The following is a 19,670-nucleotide window of genomic DNA, read 5'->3' on the forward strand; positions in this document are numbered from 1 at the left end:
AAGGCCACTAAAACCCAGTAACTCAGAAAAGGCCAGTTGCCCAATGCAAAGAGTAGAACCTATGACAGAGTTGGAGTTTTCCCTTTGGGCTCCAAAGAAGAAGGCAAGGCTCTGAAGACCAAGGGCCAAAAATTAGGGAAATACGACAACTTCAAGGAGAAGAAAAGTTGTGTAAATAAAGAAAGTAACCATGTTCTATGGATGTCAACTGCGAATAGCATTACAAGTCATAGTAATGTAAAACCGTAAATGTGGATCCAACTAAACCTGCTGTAAGAATGATAGAGGAAAAGAAAATGTGTGTGTGTGTGTGTGTGACTTAGATGTAAGTGTATATATAGAGAGAAATTGTCAAACTACTTTTCCAGAGTTAATGTACCATTTCACATTCCCACCGTGAATATATGAGATCCACTTTCTCTGCTTCCTCAGTAGCATTTATTGTAGAGATCTTAGAATAAGAAAAAAAAAAAAAAAATAAGAAAACAGTGACCTAAAATTTTTCATAGCTAAATATACTGGCCACTTATTTTTAAAAAACACAAATACTCAATTTTTAAAATGTCAGTCTTACTAATATTCAAGTAATTGTAAAGTAAATATGAAACTAAAATGTTTTAACCCTTAAGTTTCATGAAGGTTGAATACTGAAATGAGGTTCTACTGTATAGCACAGGGAACTATATTCAATAGCTTGTAATAACCTATAATGAAAAAGAACATGTATGTATAACTGAATTACTATGCTGTACACCAGAAACTAACACACTGTAAATTAACTATACTTCAGGAAAAAAAAAGACTTAATTATGAATAATATTCAGAGTCTGAGAATGGCTAAAATAAAATATACTGAAAATACCAAGTGCTAGAGAGGATGTGGAACAGGTATATGTCATACATTGCTGGTGGGAATGTAAAATGGTGTAACCACTCTGGAAGAGAGTTCGGTAGTTTCTTATAAAGCTAAACACAACTTACCATACGTCTCAATAATCTCACACTTGAATATTTATTATAGAGGAATTAAAACATGTTCAAAAATTGTGCTCTACACTGGAATTTGACACAACATTGTAAAATGATTATAAATCAATAAAAAATGATTTTAAAAAAAGTGATCAAAATTAAAAAAAAAAACTTATGCTCACACAAAATCTTGGATGAAGATTTATAGCATCTTTATTTATAGCAGCTGAAACCAGGAAACACCAATTTCTTCAAAGAGTGAATGGATAAAGTTACATCCAGTACGTATACTACTCACTAATACTGATAAAGCAATTCAACTCAAATAAATCTTAAGAGCAATCCGTTGAGTGACAAAAACATAAAAGGCTTACATGTTCCTTATTAATAAAAATTATAAATTTGAATAAATACAGCTTACTTATATAAAATGTATAAAACCCAGTTATAAAAATTATTTTGATAACATTCATAAAGTGACAAGATTATATTGATGGAAAACAGATACGTGGTTGCCAGAGGTAGGTTTGGATAGAGGGTATGAGCACAAAAAGGTAGGATGAGGATGTCTGTGGGGTTTCTGTTTTGTTTTGGGGGGGAGATAATTAGGCTTATTTATTTATTTTTAATGTAGGTCCTGGGGATTGAACGCCGGACCCCTTGCATGCTAGGCATGCCCTCTACCCCTGAGCTACACCCACCCCTGAGGGTGTCTGTGTTGATTATTAACAGTTTTATGTCCTGGGGGGTGGTGGTTACATGAAATCTATACATGTAATAAAGGATCTTAGAATTATAAACTTAGAAAAAAATTCATGTAAAATCTATTGAAATCCAAATTCCAGAGGTTAGGGACTTAGTATACTACCAATGTCACTTTCCTGGATTCAGTAATATTATATGCTTACATAAAATGTTTTTACTGGGAAAAGTTGGGTAAAGGATACTAGGGGAAGTTTCTGGACTACTGCATTTTCTTGTAAGATAAACTGATTTCAAATTATACATTTTATAAAAATAACTTTGAAAGTGGTTTTGTAAAATATTTTGTCACATTTATAAACTAAGCAAGTGCAAATATGTGTTCATTTTGAGTTTCCTTTTAAAGTAGTTCAGTAGGCTGAATTTACAACTGTGTTCAGAGCCAAAGAAAACTAAAAGCTAATCACATATGGGGGTAGGCACAGAACACTCCTGCGTTGTATACAGCAATAAAAACTAATCAGTGCTGATAAAAGCAAACTGCTGCTTTTTTTTTTTTTTTTTGCAGGGGTAGATAATTAAGTTTATTATTTTAATTATTTTTTAATGGAACCTTATGCATGCTAAGCACGTGCTCTACCACTGAGCTATACCCTCCCTCCTCTTAATCTTTTAAAGCTTTTTTTGGGGGTAACTAGATTTATTTATTTACTTAAGTTTTAATTTCTATGATTTCCTGACAAATAACAAAGAAAGTACCACTGAATCTTGCCATATGTATTGTCCTCTTCTAAGTTTTTCTCCAGTGTGAACCGTGAAATTCACTGAGGTCTTCTTCGTGGGTAAAAACTTGCCCACAGTCATTTTTTTTTAAATCACATTTCTATGAACAATGAGCTCACCAATGATCACTGATGATCCCTGATAATAAAGTCTATCTTCCCACTGAAGAATTTCCCAGTCTTTGCATTCACAGAACCGGTCTCTGTGTCTACTTCTCAGACATAGAATGAATCTAGAAAGTTTTGCTCAAGGCATCTCCGCATTGAAGGTATCGGTTTTCCAACCTGTTTTCACTGGCAGAAAACGAGGTCAGCTCGCTAAAGACACTCCCACATCCACTGTGTTCACCAGGCTTGTCTCCTGGGCGAATTCTTCCACCTCCTCAGGGCGCACGTCGGGTAACACGCAGTACCACGATCACGCTCTGATCTGCTAGAAACAGCGGTGTTTCCATGAAGTCTAAGCTGCCACAGGAGGCACTTCCCCATTAACAGGGCTCTTGTTCTGCATGAGTTCACTCATGTAATGAGCTGTGACTCTCTGTTAAAGGAACTTCCACCTTGACTCAATCTACCCATTTCCCTTACATGCATTTTCTTATGTTTAACAAGGTTTGACAAGTGGGAGAAGGCTTTCTTACAATCGCAGCATCCGTAGGGCCTCTCTCCTGTGTGAGTTCTTTGATGGACATTGAGTACTGACTTCGTGGTGAAGGCTTTCCCACAGTCACTGCACTCGTAGGGTTTCTCTCCGGTGTGAATTCTCTGATGGGTAATGAGACCATACTTATGGGAGTAGGCCTTTCCACACTCAGTACACACAAAGGGTGTCTTCCCGGTATGACACCTCTCATGTTGTATGAGGCATATCTTCTGGCTGAAGGCTTTTCCACATTCACTGCATTCATAGGGTTTCTCTCCCGTATGAGTTCGCTGGTGTATGACGAGAGTGCGCTTTGTGGTGAAGCCCTTTCCACATTCGTTACATAAGTAAGATTTCTCTCCTGTGTGAGTTCGCTGATGGATGATGAGGGTGCGTTTCACGGTGAAGCCTTTCCCACATTCACTGCATATATATGATTTCTCCCCCGTGTGAGATCGCTGATGCACGATGAGATTGCTCTTCACGGTGAAGCCTTTCCCACAGTCACTGCATAAATAGGGCTTCTCTCCAGTATGGGTTCGCTGATGCACTACAAGATAGCGCTTCATTGTGAAGCCTTTCCCACACTCACTGCACACATAGGGTTTCTCTCCAGTGTGAGTTCGCTGGTGCACGACGAGATTGCTCTTCACGGTGAAGCCTTTCCCACATTCCCCACAGACATAAGGTTTCTCTCCACTATGAGTTCGCTGATGTGCAATCAGATAGCGCTTCATCGTGAAGCCTTTCCCACACTCACTACATATATAGGATTTCTCTCCTGCTGGGGTTTGCTGATGGACAGCGGGACCGCTCTTCACAGCAGAGCCTTTTCTGCGTTTGATGGTTAAATGGGGTTTGTCTCGTGTATGAGTTTTCTGATGTTTAGTGAACGTGACATTTCTGGAGAAGGATGTCCCACGTGGATCACACCCACGGGGTTTCTTTCCTGTATGAATGCTCTCGTGGTAAATGAGCCAAGACTTTCTGATGCAGGTTTTCTCACCTTCACTGCAGGCTTGGGGCTTCTCTATTTTGTGAGTCCTCTGATGTTCAAGGAGTTGGAATTTAGTGCTGCTGTGTTTTGCACTTTCGGGAAATTCACTTCCAGAGTAGGACTGCTCATGATTACCATGTAGAAAGGATATCTCATCTCCATTACATTCAACAGGGTTTTCCATTTTGTATCTTCCCTTCTGGTTAACTACATTTAAACCTGATTTAAAAGCTTTTCTGCGTAAGTCAAACAAATGATTTTGCATTAGAGCAAAAAGTGTTTTGCTCAGATGAACACTATTTCTAAATGCATGCTGTTCACTGCATTGTTGCCTGCTCTTCAGAAACCTTTGGTTTGGGGAGTGCTCTAGTAGATGACTGCCAACTTTCCTGTTTCCTAGGAAAAAAGCGAACAACAAATTATTTCATGAGAAATGGTATGGAATGAAAGTGCTTAAAAAATGACGTAGTGGGGGGCTGGCTCCTTATTGTTTACCATATGATCCCAATATTAAAATTATAAAGGTATAAGATGACATAAAGTAATATCAGATCCAAGAAGAGACAAAGAGTGTATTTAAAGCTAAACACCCACAAAGAAAGAGTTCTCGGCGGGGAGGGTCTAGCTCAGCAGTAGAGCACATACTCAGCCTGCATGAGGTTCTGGGTTCAAGCCCCAGTGCCTCCATTAGATAGATAGATAGGTAGATAGAATACATACATACATACATACACATAATTACCTCCCCACCCCCCTAAAATAAGTTCTAAAAGGAAAAAAAAAAACTTCTTATCTGGTGAGATGAATACGTGGAGTAGCTGTTGGGGGGGGGCTCTGACATCCTCACAGCTGTGCCCCCTTCTCTTAAAGATCCTAGACCTCCCTGACCACTCCCCTTGCTGGTTTCTCACTCACTCACCTGGACAGGATCCACTGTGAATTCCATCCTCTATTATCCATGGTTCTGCTCCATGTTTCAGCTTGGAGAGTGTATCTGGATTGGGAGCTTGATACCCTATTCATGAAAGATGATAGACTCTGATACAGTGACTGGGGTACAGGATGTCAAGATGGGAAAATATTACATTTCAGAGACAAAACAGTTACTTGTATGCAAAGTAAAAGTTCTCTTTTCAGGGTACAGGAGATTATTCCCCTTTGTTTGGGGCCAGATGTGGGACTGAAAATCTAACTTTTTTTTTTAATTATTGTTTTTATTGAAGTGTGGTCGATGCACAATGTTAGTTTCAGGTAACAGCAAAGTGAAAATCTAACTCTTCAGAAGACCACAGTGACTGTAAAGCTTTCATCAGGTGGTAGAGGAAACACCAGTGACTGGGCACCTCCAAGTGGCACAGGAAGCCATCCTTACCCAGTGACACCAAGTTGTTGTAGTTCTCCAACATCACATCCCGGTACAGGTCTCTCTGAGTGGGGCCCAGGAGCTGCCACTCGTCCCAGGTGAAGTCCACGGCCACATCCTCCAATGTCAGTAACTCCTATAATAACACAGTCTCACTTAACATGATGTGAATTCCTTTTATTAGTATAGAAGCAGCATGAGGGAAGTTGTTCAAGTTTTTACCACATGGCCTGCATCTATATACTTCTCTCAAATACATTTTGGCATTTGCTAAAGTATTTAGTATTTGCTTTAAGTAGAAGCAAAACCCTATTTTTCTACCTATATATTTTAGCATCTATTTCCATTTCCATTCTAAAAATATGCAAATAAAATTAGGCCAAATAAAATATTTCTACATTACCATGAAACTTCATAATTTCAATAGGAGAATCAACCATGAACAGATCCCACATCCAGAATTTACAAGATAGTGTTTTTAATAAATGTAAAAAAACAGAAGAAATTATACAAGATATGTCGATAGCAAAAAAAGGCCACTAAAGTTGATTAGGAAGATTTGAAAACAAAAACAAGGAGAAAATAAAGTAATGGAGAAGCAGTATCCAAGGACCTAAAAGGGGAGAAATGTCAAGACTTGATTAAACACTCCGAACCTCAGATTCAGGAATCCCAACAAATCCCAAGGAGGGGGTCTATATCTAGACACATCAGATTAAAATTATAATATGACAAACACAAAGGGAAAGTATGAAAGCATCCAGAGACAGAAGATAGATTACCTACGACAGAAACAATTGAATTCAGAAAAAATGGAATACTACATCCTTTGGTGTCCGCTGCCATCGGGTGGAAAAGAAGAAAGTTGGCCTGTGGGGACTAATGTGTAAACAATGCCAATTCAGTGAAAACAGTCTGGGGGATGTCATGAAAATGACCATTGTGGCTCACTCTGCAGAGGTGGTTCAGATATGAGTGTAATTAATGGTCCAGGAGTACTGAGCTGTTATCGATGAAGCTGGAATTTCACACCAAATCTGTTTTGGTTTTTGTTTTTTAATTTTTTAAAACTCTGTGCACATTTTAAAAATTTCTTTCTAATTTTTATTTTTTCCCCTTTAACGGAGGCACTGGGGATTGAACCCAGGACTTCATGCACACCACACATGTGTTCTACCACTGAGTTATACCCCTACCCCCAGCCAAATCTATTTTTTGAACTCAGAGTAAATCTCCACCAGTTCTCCCAAATTTATGGGTTTGATTATGTTATCTTATCATTTCAAGGATTAAATATCTGATTTCTATCAACCGCCAACAGCTCTTTCTCCCCCTAGTTTTACTGAGAAATAGACATATACCACTGTGTAAGTTTAAGGTGTATGGCCTGATGGTATGATTTATGTATATTGTGAAATGATTACAACAGATACAGCTAACATCCATCTTCTCTCACATAGAAACAATAAAAAGGAGAGAAAAAGAGGGGAAAAAAATTTCTCCCTGTGATGAGAGCTCTAAGGATTTACTCTTAACAACTTTCCTATATGTCAGACAGCAGTGTTAGCTATAGTCATCATACTGTACATTACGTCCCTAGTACTTCTTTATCTTACGAGTTTTTTGAGTATGATTATGCACTCAAGAACTTTTTTTTTTTAATGGCAGTCCTGGGGATTGAACCCAGGACCTTGTGCGTGCTAAGCATGTGCTCTACCACTGGGCTACACCCTTCCCCACCTCGTGGTGTTGTATATAGCTATATAGGTAATGTTCTTCAAGAAACTGCACTCATCTGTCTTTTAGATGCTCAGTTGCCACCAGGCCAGTGATACTTTGGCTAGCAGGGAGCCCCGCAGACTTGCTGATGTTGTTAGCAGTATCCTTCCATTCACCTAAGTGACATAAACTAGTAAATCCCCTGAGGAACTGGTCTGCCTTCTCCTCACAATCAGTGCGTATCATGTAGCTTTCTGTGCTTCTCTGGTTGTGATGTCCATCAGAGATAACGGAACATGAAAACTAACGTATCCCCCAGGACCCACCACAGTCACACATCATGTTCCAGTATTTGTCATTTGGTGTCACCCCCATGAACAATATATTCTTGATCCCTCTTTGTCCTGATTTTGAATTCAGAATCTAAGTTGATTTCTCCCCAGAACCCAATTATCCCAAATTTCTACTTTTTATAAAGACTTGAATTGATTTTTCTCAGGTCGTCACAAATCCATTAGAAGACAAAGGAAAGAGAGAACAAACCAAAAATCACCTGCGCCTCGATCATCTTCTTCTGTGCTCAGGAAATAGTGAGTAACATGGAGTCTATGTCTTTCTTCTCTTCTGCATGGGCCATGTAGTTCTTAGAGACAGAAATATTGGTGCTCAGTTAAACCTGCCCCCAGAAATGATGACATCCAACTCCAAGAACCCCCTCCCTCTTCCCTTAATCCCTTCACTCGACTGCCCTTTCTCCAGAGGAGCCAGGACCTGTGGCCCAAAGAGCAGACTGACTTCTAAGCGTATGCCCCCTCAGGGCCTGGATATTGTCACCGGTGGTAGGCACTTACCAAAATTAAGGGACTCAATATTTCCAACCATTCCTTCATTTGGTGCCCCATGGGCTTTCCTAACTCTGGGGCAACAAAACAAGACTTTAAACGTGTGAAAAGTATGCCTTTCTTTTGTGAAGAGGAAGTGGCATGACTATTAAAAGGGAGGAAGGAGAGGGGAGGAGTATAACTCAGTCGCAGAGTGTGTGCTTAGCACACATGAGGTCCTGGGTTCAGTCCGCAGTACCTCCGTTACAGGGGGGAAGAAAAGGAGGCGGGAAAGCAGAAGCAGCAGAGCACCACGCCTCAGAGGCTGGTGAATGCTTGGGGAGGTCAAGTTCCGTCAAGAGGACATACAGAAGGTTCCAAGGATCCGGACACTGTCTTTAAAAAGCATGTGTGCCCATGTACTACTTCAAAAGTCATCATATACTCAATGGGTAAACACCTCTCAGTTTGAAGACCATCCTATTAAGCACACAGTTAAGACTGTCTTCTCTTTGTGTACTGAGGGATTAACCTTGCCCAAGAGAGGTTTGGCATTGCCCTCAGTTTCTGGGAGGGAACCACTAAGCCCTGGGAATGTGCTGTCTGATACGAGTGGCTTTGCTTCCCTGGGAGGCTTGGGTCATACAAGATGGTCTATGCTAATAATGTGATTTACGGTGAAAGGCCTGGGACCTCATGGTATCAGCTCAACCTCTAGAGGGGCTGGTGACTAAGTTCAGCCATACAGGTAGCCAGTCATGTCTATGTTCACTGAACCTCAATACAAACTCTGGACATTGAGGGTTGGATGAGTTTTCCCTGGTCTGCAATAACGATAAAAACAAAAACACAAATGAAACTAACAAGGACATGAAAGGTTTGAACACTATAATCAATCAGCTAAGTGACATTTATTTAACATTACACTCAACAGAAACAAAATACACATTTTTTCCAAAAGCACGTGGACTGTTCTTCAGGAAAGACCACACATCAGGATATAAAACAACAGTCAATAAATTCAAGACATACTTTCCAATCACAAGAGAACTGAATTAGATATCAACTTCAGAATGAAACTTAGAAAATACCCAGACACTTGGAAAGTAAACAGCACACTTCTGAATAACTGTAGGTTGAAAAATAATATATACATATATTACTCAGATGAAATGGACAAATGCCTACAAAAAGACAAAACTGAAAGAATTTTTTTTTAATTTGAATAGATATACAACAAGTAAAGAAACAGATTAGTAATTAAAAGTCATCAAAGAAAAGGCTACTCTCAGATCACTTCACTCTATAAAGACAGTATTACCAAGATACCAAAGCCAGACAAAGGCATCAGAGAAAAACTACAGACCAATCTCCTTCATGAATACAGGTGAAAACTTGTTAACAGTGTATTAGCAAAACACATGCAGCACAATAGAAAAAGGGTCATAGAAAGCAACTATGGAGGAGTTATCACAAGAATGCTATGTTGGTTGGCCATGGGAAAATAAATTAATGGAATATTCCAAATTCATACAATAAAGGATAAAACCCAGGTGTTCTCAAAAGACACACAAAAGGTTTGTGACCACATCGAATATCCTATCATGATTAAAACTTTCAAAAAAAACTAGGATCAGAAGGGAACTTATTCAAATGAATAAAGGGCATCTATGAAAAACCAAAACCAACATCTTACTTAACAGTAAAATTCTGAATAAATTCTGAATGTTTTTCTCCTAGAATTGAGAACAAGGCAAAGATGGGTCTAGCCAGTTCAAAAAGTAACAAACAAATAAATACATTTTTAAAAATTAAAGGCATCCATATGGGAAATGCAGAGTACAACTGTCCTTGTTCATAGACAACATGATCTTGTATATAGAAAATCCTAAGAAGTGCATGCAAAAAAAAAAAAAAACCAAAACCTGTTAGAACTAATAAGCTTAGCAAGGTTACAGGATATGATATCAATATATTAAAGTAAATTGCATATCTCTGTACTAGCAATGATCCAGCCAAAAAGCAAACTAAGGAAGCAATTCCACACTCGATGGCATCAAAGAAAAAAACAACAACAAAACTTTAAGAATAAATTAAGCCTAATGCAAGACTTGTATACTGAAAATTATAAAACATTTTTGAGACAAATTTAGTAAGATATAACTAAATGGAGAGGGGGAGGGTGCAGCTCAGTGGTAGAGTGTGAGCTTAGCATGCACGAGGTCCTGGGTTCAATCCCCAGTACCTCCCTTAAAAAAATAAATAAACTAATTACCTCCCCCTTAAAAAAATAAGTAAATAAAGGGAAAAAAATAAAACAATATACTTTTTTAAAAAATGAAACAAATAAAAATATAAAGTCTAAAAATTAAACAGGAAGGAAGGAAGAAAGAAAGGTAGGAAGGAAGCAAGGAAGGAAGGAAGGAAGAAATTCCAAGCCCATGGATTGGAAGATTCAATATGGTGTGATGGCAATTCTCCTCAGATTGATATCAAATCAATGCAATCACTATTAAAGGTACACCAGTGATTTTATAAATATTGAGAAGCTGATTCTAAAATCTGCATTAAAAGGCAAAGAATCTAGAACAGCCAAATAATTGTAAAATAAGATTATAAAGTTGGTGAGTGCTTATACTAATCTATTTCAAAATTTATCTTAAAGCCACAGTAATATGATAGGTACTGTGTTGACATAATGATAGATACATAATTCAGTGTAACAGAATTGAGAGTCAAGAAATAAATACAAGTATAGTTAACTGATTTTGAACAAAGGTGCAAGACAAAGCAATGCAGGAAAGGATGGCCTTTTCAACAAATAAACTGGAACAACTGAATATCCATTTCCAATAAAAAAAAATGAACCTAGATCCTTACCTCACACCATATATTGAAAAATTAAATTACAATAGGTGATAAATTTAAATGTAACAGCTAAAAATACAAACTATCTCAAGAAACTGAGAAGACAAGCCACAGACTGGGAGAAAATATTTGCAAAAGACTTATCTGATATAGGACTGTTAATACAAACTACACAAAGAACTCTTAAAAACTCAAGAAAAAGAAAATATGACCCAATTGAAAAAGATCTGAACTGACACCTTACCAAAGAAGATATACAGATAGCAAATGAGCAAATGAAAAGTTGTTTCATATCATATGTAACTGGGAAATTACAAATTAAAACAACGAGATACCATTACCCACCTATTACAATAGCCAAAATTCAAAACCCTGACAACACCAAATGCTGTAGAGGATAAGAGGCAACAGGAACTCTAATTTATTGCTGATGGAAAGGCAAAATGGTACAGACACTTTGGAAGACATTTTGGCAGCTTCTTACAAAACTATATATATATCTATCTATATATAGATATATATATAGATAGATAGATACTGCTTTTTGTGGGGGAGGGTAATTAGATTGATTGATTGATCTATCTATTTATTTATTTATGGAGATACTAGGGATTGAACCCAGAACCTCGTGCATGCTAATCATGTGATCTACCACTAAGCTATTCCCTCCCCTCCACAAAACTATGTATAAACTCTTAACATACAATCTAGCAATCACATTCCTTGCTATTTACCAAAATCAGTTGAAAATTTATGTCCACACAGGAACCTAGTGTTTATAGCAGCTCTATCCATCCAGACAGTGGAATATTATTCAGCACTAAAAAGAAATGTGCTATCAAGCCATGAAAAGACAAGGAGGAATCTTAAATGCGTATTATTAAGTGAAAGAAGCCAATCTAAAAAGGGTACATACTATGATTCCAACTATATGACATTCTGGGACAGACAAAGTTAAGGAAGCAGTAAAAAGGTCAGTGGTTGCCAAGAGCTTGGGGGAGAACAAGATGAACAGACAGAATCCAGAGGATTTTTAGAGCAGTGGAACTATTCTATATGATACTCAATGGTGGATACAAGTCATTAACATTTGTCAAAACTCAAAGAACATACAACTCCAAGAGTGAACCCTAATGCAAATTATGCATTTTGGGTGATAATGTGTCAACATGTTAACTGATTGTAACAAATCCACCACTCTGGTGCAGGAAGCTGACAATGGAGACGGTTGTGCGTGTTGGAAAACAAGAGTACATGGGATCTCTACCCACTTCCCACTCAATGTGGCTGTAATGTAAACCTGCTCTAAAAAATTAAGTCATATATATGCCTGTCTATAGCTACACACAAACACAATCTTGCAGAAAACATGAGACATTTGTCATGACCTCAGGTTAGGCAGAGAAGTCTTAAGCATGTCAACAAACCAGCAAACCATAAAATAAGAAAACTGGTAAATTGGACTTGTATTAAGTTTTGCACATCAAAAGATACTATCAAGCAAAAGGAAAAGGTAAGCCACAAATGGGGAGAAAACTTTGCAAATCATATATCTGATAAACAACTTCTATGCAGAATATAGAAATAACCCTAAAAACTCGGTAACTTACTAAGAAGACAAACAATCCATTTAGAAAATGAGAAAAGACTTGAATAGATATTACCCTAAAGAAGACATGAAGCAGCTCTATTTACAATAGCCAAGAAATTGCCAAGAAAGCCACCTAAATGTGCATCAACAGATGAATGGAAAAAATGTTGTGGTATATATATATATACACACACACACATATACATACATACATACATACATACATACATATATGATGGAATACTACTTAGCCATAAAAAAGAATGAAATAATGCCATTTGCAGCAACATGCATGGACCAGGAGATCATCATACTAAGTAAGCCAGAAAGAAAAAGAAAAATACCATATGATATCACTTACATGTGAAATAAAAAAAAAAGACACAAATGAACAGAGACAGATTCACAGACATAGAAAACAAACTTACAGTTACCAAGAGAGAAAGAGAGTGGGAAGGGATAAATTGGGAGGTCAAGATTTGCAGATACTAACTACTATATATAAAACAGATAAACAACAAGGTCCTACTGTATAGCACAAGAAACTATATTCAGGACCTTGTAATGACCTATAATGAAAAGGAATATATACATGTATAAATGAATCACTATGCTGTAGCCCAGAAATTAACACATTGTAAATCAACTATACTTCAATTAAAAAACAGAAGCCACAAATGTCTATAAATATACACATGAAAAGATGATCAATATTGTCATTAGGGAAATTAAGATAATGATGATAAATTCTACTATACACCAACTAGAAAGATGATAATCAAAAAGACTATTAATTCCAAATGTTGATGAGAATGGGGAGAAACTGCAAATCTCATACAATAATAGTAAACTGGTACAGGCACTTTGGAAATTTTGTAAAACATACACTTATCTTAAGAACCAGTCATTCCACTCAGGAATTTAACAAAGAAATGAAAACATGTCCAATTTGTAGCTGAATGTATGTAGCAATATTATTCATAAGTCTTAAACTGAAAACAATTCCAGTAACTGTGATTTGATAAACAAAATGCATTTATACACATCCAATGGATCATTCAGGAATAGAACTGAAGAGACTATTTCTCAATTCATTCTCTGAGGCCATTTAGTTTTAAAAAATACAATACTATCTATAATGCCATAAAACAAATGTGGATTACTTACAGGAAAAAAAATGACAAAAATGTAAAAGGCCTTTTGAAAACTGTATCACTGAGAAATTTTTAAAGATTTTAATAAATGGAGAGATACACCTTGGTCATTTTCTGAAATGAATCAAACAGACCACACTCCAGAATTGGTCCATAGAGTCATAAAATGTCAATCGTAATCCCAGGAAGGCTTTTCTGTAGAAACTGATAGCCTGGTTCTTAAATTCGGATAGAGATGCAAAGGGTCTAGAATAGGCAAAACAACTGTGAAAAAGAACAAAGCTGGTGGGTTGACACTACCTGATCTCAAGAATTTTTACTAAGCTACAGTAATCAAGACAGGATGGTATTCATGCCAATACAGACAAATGAATGGAACAGAAGAGAGTTCAGAATAAGGCTCACATCTATATGGTCAACTGACCTTTTACAAAGGCTCAAAGGCAATACAGTGGAGAAAGGAAAGTATTTTCAACAAATGTTGCTGGAACAAGTAGATACGCATATGGAAAAGAAAAAAGAAAAAAAAAAAGAACTTAGATCCATACATTGTACCATACCCATAACTCAAAATGGATAATAAAACTAAATGAAAAACGTTTAAAAAAAAACAACAAAAATAAACTCTAAAACTTCTAGAAGAAAAAAATGGAGAATGTCCTCTGATCCTGTAGTTAGGCAAAGAGTTCTTAGATACAACACCAAAAGAATAATTTGTTTTAAAAGAGTTCCTACACTGGACGTCACAGAAACTAAATCCATCTGCTCTTCAAAACACATTGCTAAGGGAGGGGAGGGTATAGCTCAAGCACTAAAGCACATGCTTAGTTAGCATGCAGCAAGGTCCTGGGTTCAGCCCCCAGTACCTCTTCTACAAATAAATAAATAAATAAACCTCATTACCTCCCCCCCCCAAAATATATAAATTTAAAAAAACCACACACACATCGTTAAGAGACTGTTGAAAGGCCTAAGACTAGGAGAAAAATCCTTGTAAAGCATATAACTGGTAAAGGAAGGACTTGTATCCAGATTGTATAAAGAATTCTCAAAAATCAGCAAGAAAACACAACAGAAAATTGCGATATACTTGAACAAATACTTCAGCAAGGAAGATGTATGGACGGCAATTAAGTCCATGAAAAGATGCTCAACATCATTAGCCATCATTAGATAAATATAAACTAAAACCACAAGCTACTGCTCCACACCTATCAGAATGCCTAAAATTAAAAAGAAAAGATACAAAATGTGGAGGCCCTCAACCATCCAACTGCTTCTCCTGGGAATACAAAGTACAACCACTTTGGGAAATAGTTTGGCGGTTTCTTAAAAAATTAAACACACACCTACCTCATGATTTGGCCACTCAACAACTGGTGATTTACCCAAGAGAAAGAAAAATGTATGTAAATATAGACTTGACCTAAACAAGCAATTCTCCAATGAAGACATACAAATGGCTTACAGGTACATGAAAAGAGACACAGAAAATTTTTAAAATACAAGATAAATTAAAAGGGACACAAAGAAGCTTCTGGAGGTGATGGCTATGTTCACTGTGGTGACAGTTTCATAAATATATGTGTCAAACTTACCAATCTGTATGTGTAGTTTACTGTATGTCAATTTTGCCTCAGTAAATCACTTGGCAAAAAAGGAAAAACTTACCATTGTATCATTTTATTTTATTTCATCTTGGTGAGGGGAGGTAATTAGGTTTATTTATTTTTAGAGGAGGTACTGGGGATTGAACCCAGGACCTCAGGCATGCTAAGCATGCGCTCTACCACTTGAGCTACACCCTTCCCCAAAAAAGGAAAAACTTAGTGATACTTATAGATAGAGCTCAAAAATATTATACTAAATGAAAAAAAAGGCAGCCCCAAAAGACAACATATTTATGATTCTGTTCGTATGAAATGTCCAGAAACTGCAAAATTAATAAGGCAGGAAGATGATCAGTGGTTGTTCATGGCCAGGGGTAGGAGTGGAGACTGAGTGCATAGAGGACCAAGAAAACTTTCGGGGGCGATGGAAATGTTTTCAAATTGGATTGTGCTGATGGTTGCACAACTCTAGAAATCAGTTAAAATTCCTGAAATGTACACTTATATTGGTGAATTTAATGGTAAATTAAACCCAAATAAAACTATAACAAAAAAGGCTCCCTTTCCTACAGTACAAAAGAAAAACTGTAATTGCAAAAAAAAAAAAAAAGAAAAAAAAAAAAAGAAAGAAAGAAAGAAAGAAAAATGTCCAGGAGAAAGTTTACCAAGAAATTAAGGTAGACAGAAATCTTTGGGACCAAAACCAAACGAACAAACAAAAAAGGCACAATAAATTTTCAAGTGGAGTGGTAAAATCTGTGTAATCATAAAGGCAAAATGGGTTACTGAAATTATAACTGAATTATTTTGAATACTGATTGTATGTCAATACTACTTACATTAATAAATACATTTGATTCCAGACACCATGCCGCTGGTTCACCAACCTATGTCGATAATACTGCAACAATTTTTTAAAAGGTATAAATATCTCATATGCAAATATGTTGAGAACAAGGAATTAATACAAGCAATTGTCCTTATGTTTATACAAATTATCCCAAATGTTAAAAAAAAAACTATTAAAAAAAAAGTTCTGGGGGGTGTATATAGGTCAGTAGTTGAATGCGTGCTTAGCATGCACGAGGTTCCGGGTTCAATCTCCAGCACCTCCATTTTAAAAATTGAATAAAATAAGTAAATAAACCAACTTAACCCTCCCAGAAAAGTTCTCACTGCGGAACGGAATATAGGGTAAAGCAGATGCTTTCACTTGAGTAAGAATGACCCTAAAAGGAAATATCCAAAAGTAGTAAACTTGGAGACAAGAAGAACGAAAACTCCATCTTTAATAGTGAACTTATCACTAAATCACTCTGAACCACACTGAATTTTTTGAGGACAGTGAGAAGAGTTATGATGTGGAGAGACAAAAAAAAGTTTTTAGTAAGGTCCGTGAGGACAGACTTGAAGGAGTGAACTGTATTTGAATGAACTGGATAAAGGCAGACCTCAAATGTGTTTCCAGCATTCAAGGTTTGAACTTGAACCTGCCGATTCTCCAGGAGCCCTGGACCGTCTCAAATACTGACAGTCCTTACCAGGCGTGTCTATGACCGAGTCCTCTATTAAATACCATATTAAACTCCAAACACACCCGAAACCAACAGAAACATCCCTCCAGCCCGGGCTTCTCTGAGTCTCACGGTAAATCGCGAACCGGGCGGGAACTGCGTTCACTGATACAAACTTTCTACGGCAGTTCTCAACCACCGAGTCCCACAAGCTGGCAAATCCAAGTAGACCTCAAGCTCTGACAGAGTGGGACTTGCGGTCGATGATTTCTTCACACCCTTAATCACTGACTGCCGAAGGCCCCATCACTAACGCCAGGACTCCTCAGGGACTGAATCTCTCTCAGTAAGAGATCCGACTACGGTCCTTCACACGCGCTGACGTTTCACGGACCCCACAGGCCGTGAATCCAAGCCCGGAACCCGACTCACCTGATCCCAAAACTCTCCGGGCACCACTGGCAGTGACAAAAGACTGAGCCCACGACCAAAACCGCTTTCTATTCGGAAGCGTTCCTCCGCGGTCCCTAGGGACGCAGACCGGCTAGGACCAGGGAATCCGTACAAGACCTCGGAGCGTTGCCGGACTTCCGGGTTCCGACTGCGGGCTCCGCTCTGTGACGCAGCGTGGCCCCGCCCACCTCGGCGTTTCTGACGGGCGGGGCCATAACGGCTGCGGGAAGAAATCGAAATCGTTCCCGGCCACCCCCATGCTTTTACCTCCTGGTTGCGAGGGACCGTTAGCAGTGCTGCGCTAACCGCCTAAGATTTCAGAGGCCGGTGACTCTCTAGGGCCAACATGATGCGTTCAGCCGGCTGGGCAGCAAAGAAAGATGGCGGCACCCTTCGTGCGATTTAGAGCGAGGCGTTACTGAAGAGGACGATGGGCGCGGCCATCTTGGAAGAAGGCAGGCGTCCGTACGGCAGAGAGGGGCTCACCACGGGCGTCTTGGGAGGATTAAAACGGATAGAAACCCAGACGTCGCGTCAGAGGCGGCAGCCACAGAGCTGACAAAAGCAGTGGCCACTTAAAGTCTTAGGTTTGGGGAGAGTGCGCTTGTGTGTGGAGTGGGTAAGGCCTTTGCAACTTAGAAGGAAGACAGCCGATGAAGAGGCGCAGCTAAAAAGGGGGAGCTCGGTAAAAAAAAAAAAACAACTAATACCCACGTGGGTAAGAGGATGAAGTAAAGGTACAAATATATTTACTGCATGTTCCCTCCAAAAATATAGGACAGTGGGCATTTGAGAATATGAAATTATGAGATAACGCAGTTATCATTTGGCCTAGTTCACAAATTTTAAAAAGACTACACCTTAAAATGTTATTTTTATGCAGGCAAGGGAGGTTTAATTGTAGAGAATTTAAGAGGATACTCGCTTTTTAGAAGGTAACCTGGATACAATTTAAATTTTTCATTCTCTTTGACCATGCAATTCTTTTTTTGTTATTTTAATGTATTTTAGTTAAAATTTTTAGTTGAACTGTAGTTGATTTACAATGTTCTGTTAATTTCTAGTGTACAGCATAGTGATTCAGTTTTATATTCCTTTTCGTATTCTTTTTCATTATAGACTATTACAATGTATTGAATGTAGTTCCCTGTGCTATACAATAGGACCTATTTATCTCCTTTAAATATAGTGGTATGCACAAGCTCCTAATTTATCCCTCCCCCAACCATAAGTTTGTTTTCTATGTCTGTGCATCTGTTTCTATTTTGTAAATGTTCATTTTTGTCCTTTTTTTTTAGATTCCACATAGAAGTGTTATATGGTATTTTTCTTTCTCTGTCTGGCTTACTTTACTTGGTATGATAATCTACAGGTCCACCCATGTTGCTGCAAATGGCATTTATTTTTTTCATGGCTGAGTAGTATTTGTGTGTGTGTGTGTGTGTGTGTGTGTGTGTGTGTGTGTGTGTGTGTGTGTGTGTGTGTATGTATCACAACTTCTTTCTCCATCTGTCGGATGTTTAATTTCCATCCATGTCTTGGCTATTGTAAATACTGCCGCTGTGAACATTGGAGTGCATCTATCTTTTACTGAAGTATAATCAGTTTCAATGCATGCATCTTTTCGAATTAGAGTTTCCTCCAGATACATGCTCATGAATGGGATTGCTAGATCATAGGGTAAGTCTATGTTCAGTTTTCTAAGGAATCTCCATACTGTTTTCCATAATGGCTGCACCAACCCAGCAATTCTAATTCCAATAGTTTATTTGGTAAAAAGGTTTTCTTAATATTAACCACAGTGGCTTTTGTAATTTAAAAACAAAAAAAAGGAAAAACCTAAATGTACAATGATAAATGAATACATTGGTAAATTTATGGAATATCCATTCAATGTAATAGTATATATACGATTAAAAAGAATATACTACAATTGTCCACATAAATGAGGAAAGATGAGTATTCTTCAGAGGATGAAAATACCTGCAGTATTGATATTATGATCCTTTTTATGGGAAAAATCCATAAACGTTTGTCTTTTTGAAAATTGTGACTGGTTGAATAAAATATTTAGCTCAGACTATTTTACAATTTGGCTTATGGGTAGAGAAGGTCGGAAGTTTTTGCATTCCCAAGTTTTGCAATTCTCCGCTGTTAATATACCTTTGTATAATAATTATGTATTACTTTAGTATTACAAAATCATGTCGGTTTTAGAAAAGTTTTAGAATACTGAATGATGTAACGTTCACGCTATAGTAACTATAAAGAGACAGTCTCATTTTTCTTTCATAAAAAAATACTTAACCTGTATTTAAAATTTAGAGAATATATTGTTAACAGTGTTTGACTCTTAGGTACAATGTGGGTGATTAAAAATTTCTTCATTTGTATATATGTTTTCTAATTTCTATATATTAAGAATTTATTGTCTTCATAATTTCTTTTTTTAACATTTTTTATTGATTTATAATCATTTTACAA

General features: G+C 37.5%; 1 protein-coding gene across 1 annotated transcript; it reads right to left on the reverse strand.

The window, feature by feature from the left end:
* Positions 1 to 1,159: 1,159 nt before the first annotated feature.
* Positions 1,160 to 17,348, reverse strand: ZNF614 (zinc finger protein 614). The gene is given in 6 exon segments (XM_074371016.1): positions 1,160 to 2,974; positions 2,976 to 3,029; positions 3,031 to 4,489; positions 5,013 to 5,108; positions 5,466 to 5,592; positions 17,166 to 17,348. Coding segments are annotated over 5 exon segments (1,704 nt in total). The 5' UTR covers positions 5,500 to 5,592; positions 17,166 to 17,348; the 3' UTR covers positions 1,160 to 2,913.
* Positions 17,349 to 19,670: the final 2,322 nt, after the last annotated feature.

The sequence above is a fragment of the Camelus bactrianus genome, chromosome 9, assembly GCF_048773025.1.
Source record: "Camelus bactrianus isolate YW-2024 breed Bactrian camel chromosome 9, ASM4877302v1, whole genome shotgun sequence".
Taxonomy (NCBI): domain Eukaryota; kingdom Metazoa; phylum Chordata; class Mammalia; order Artiodactyla; family Camelidae; genus Camelus; species Camelus bactrianus.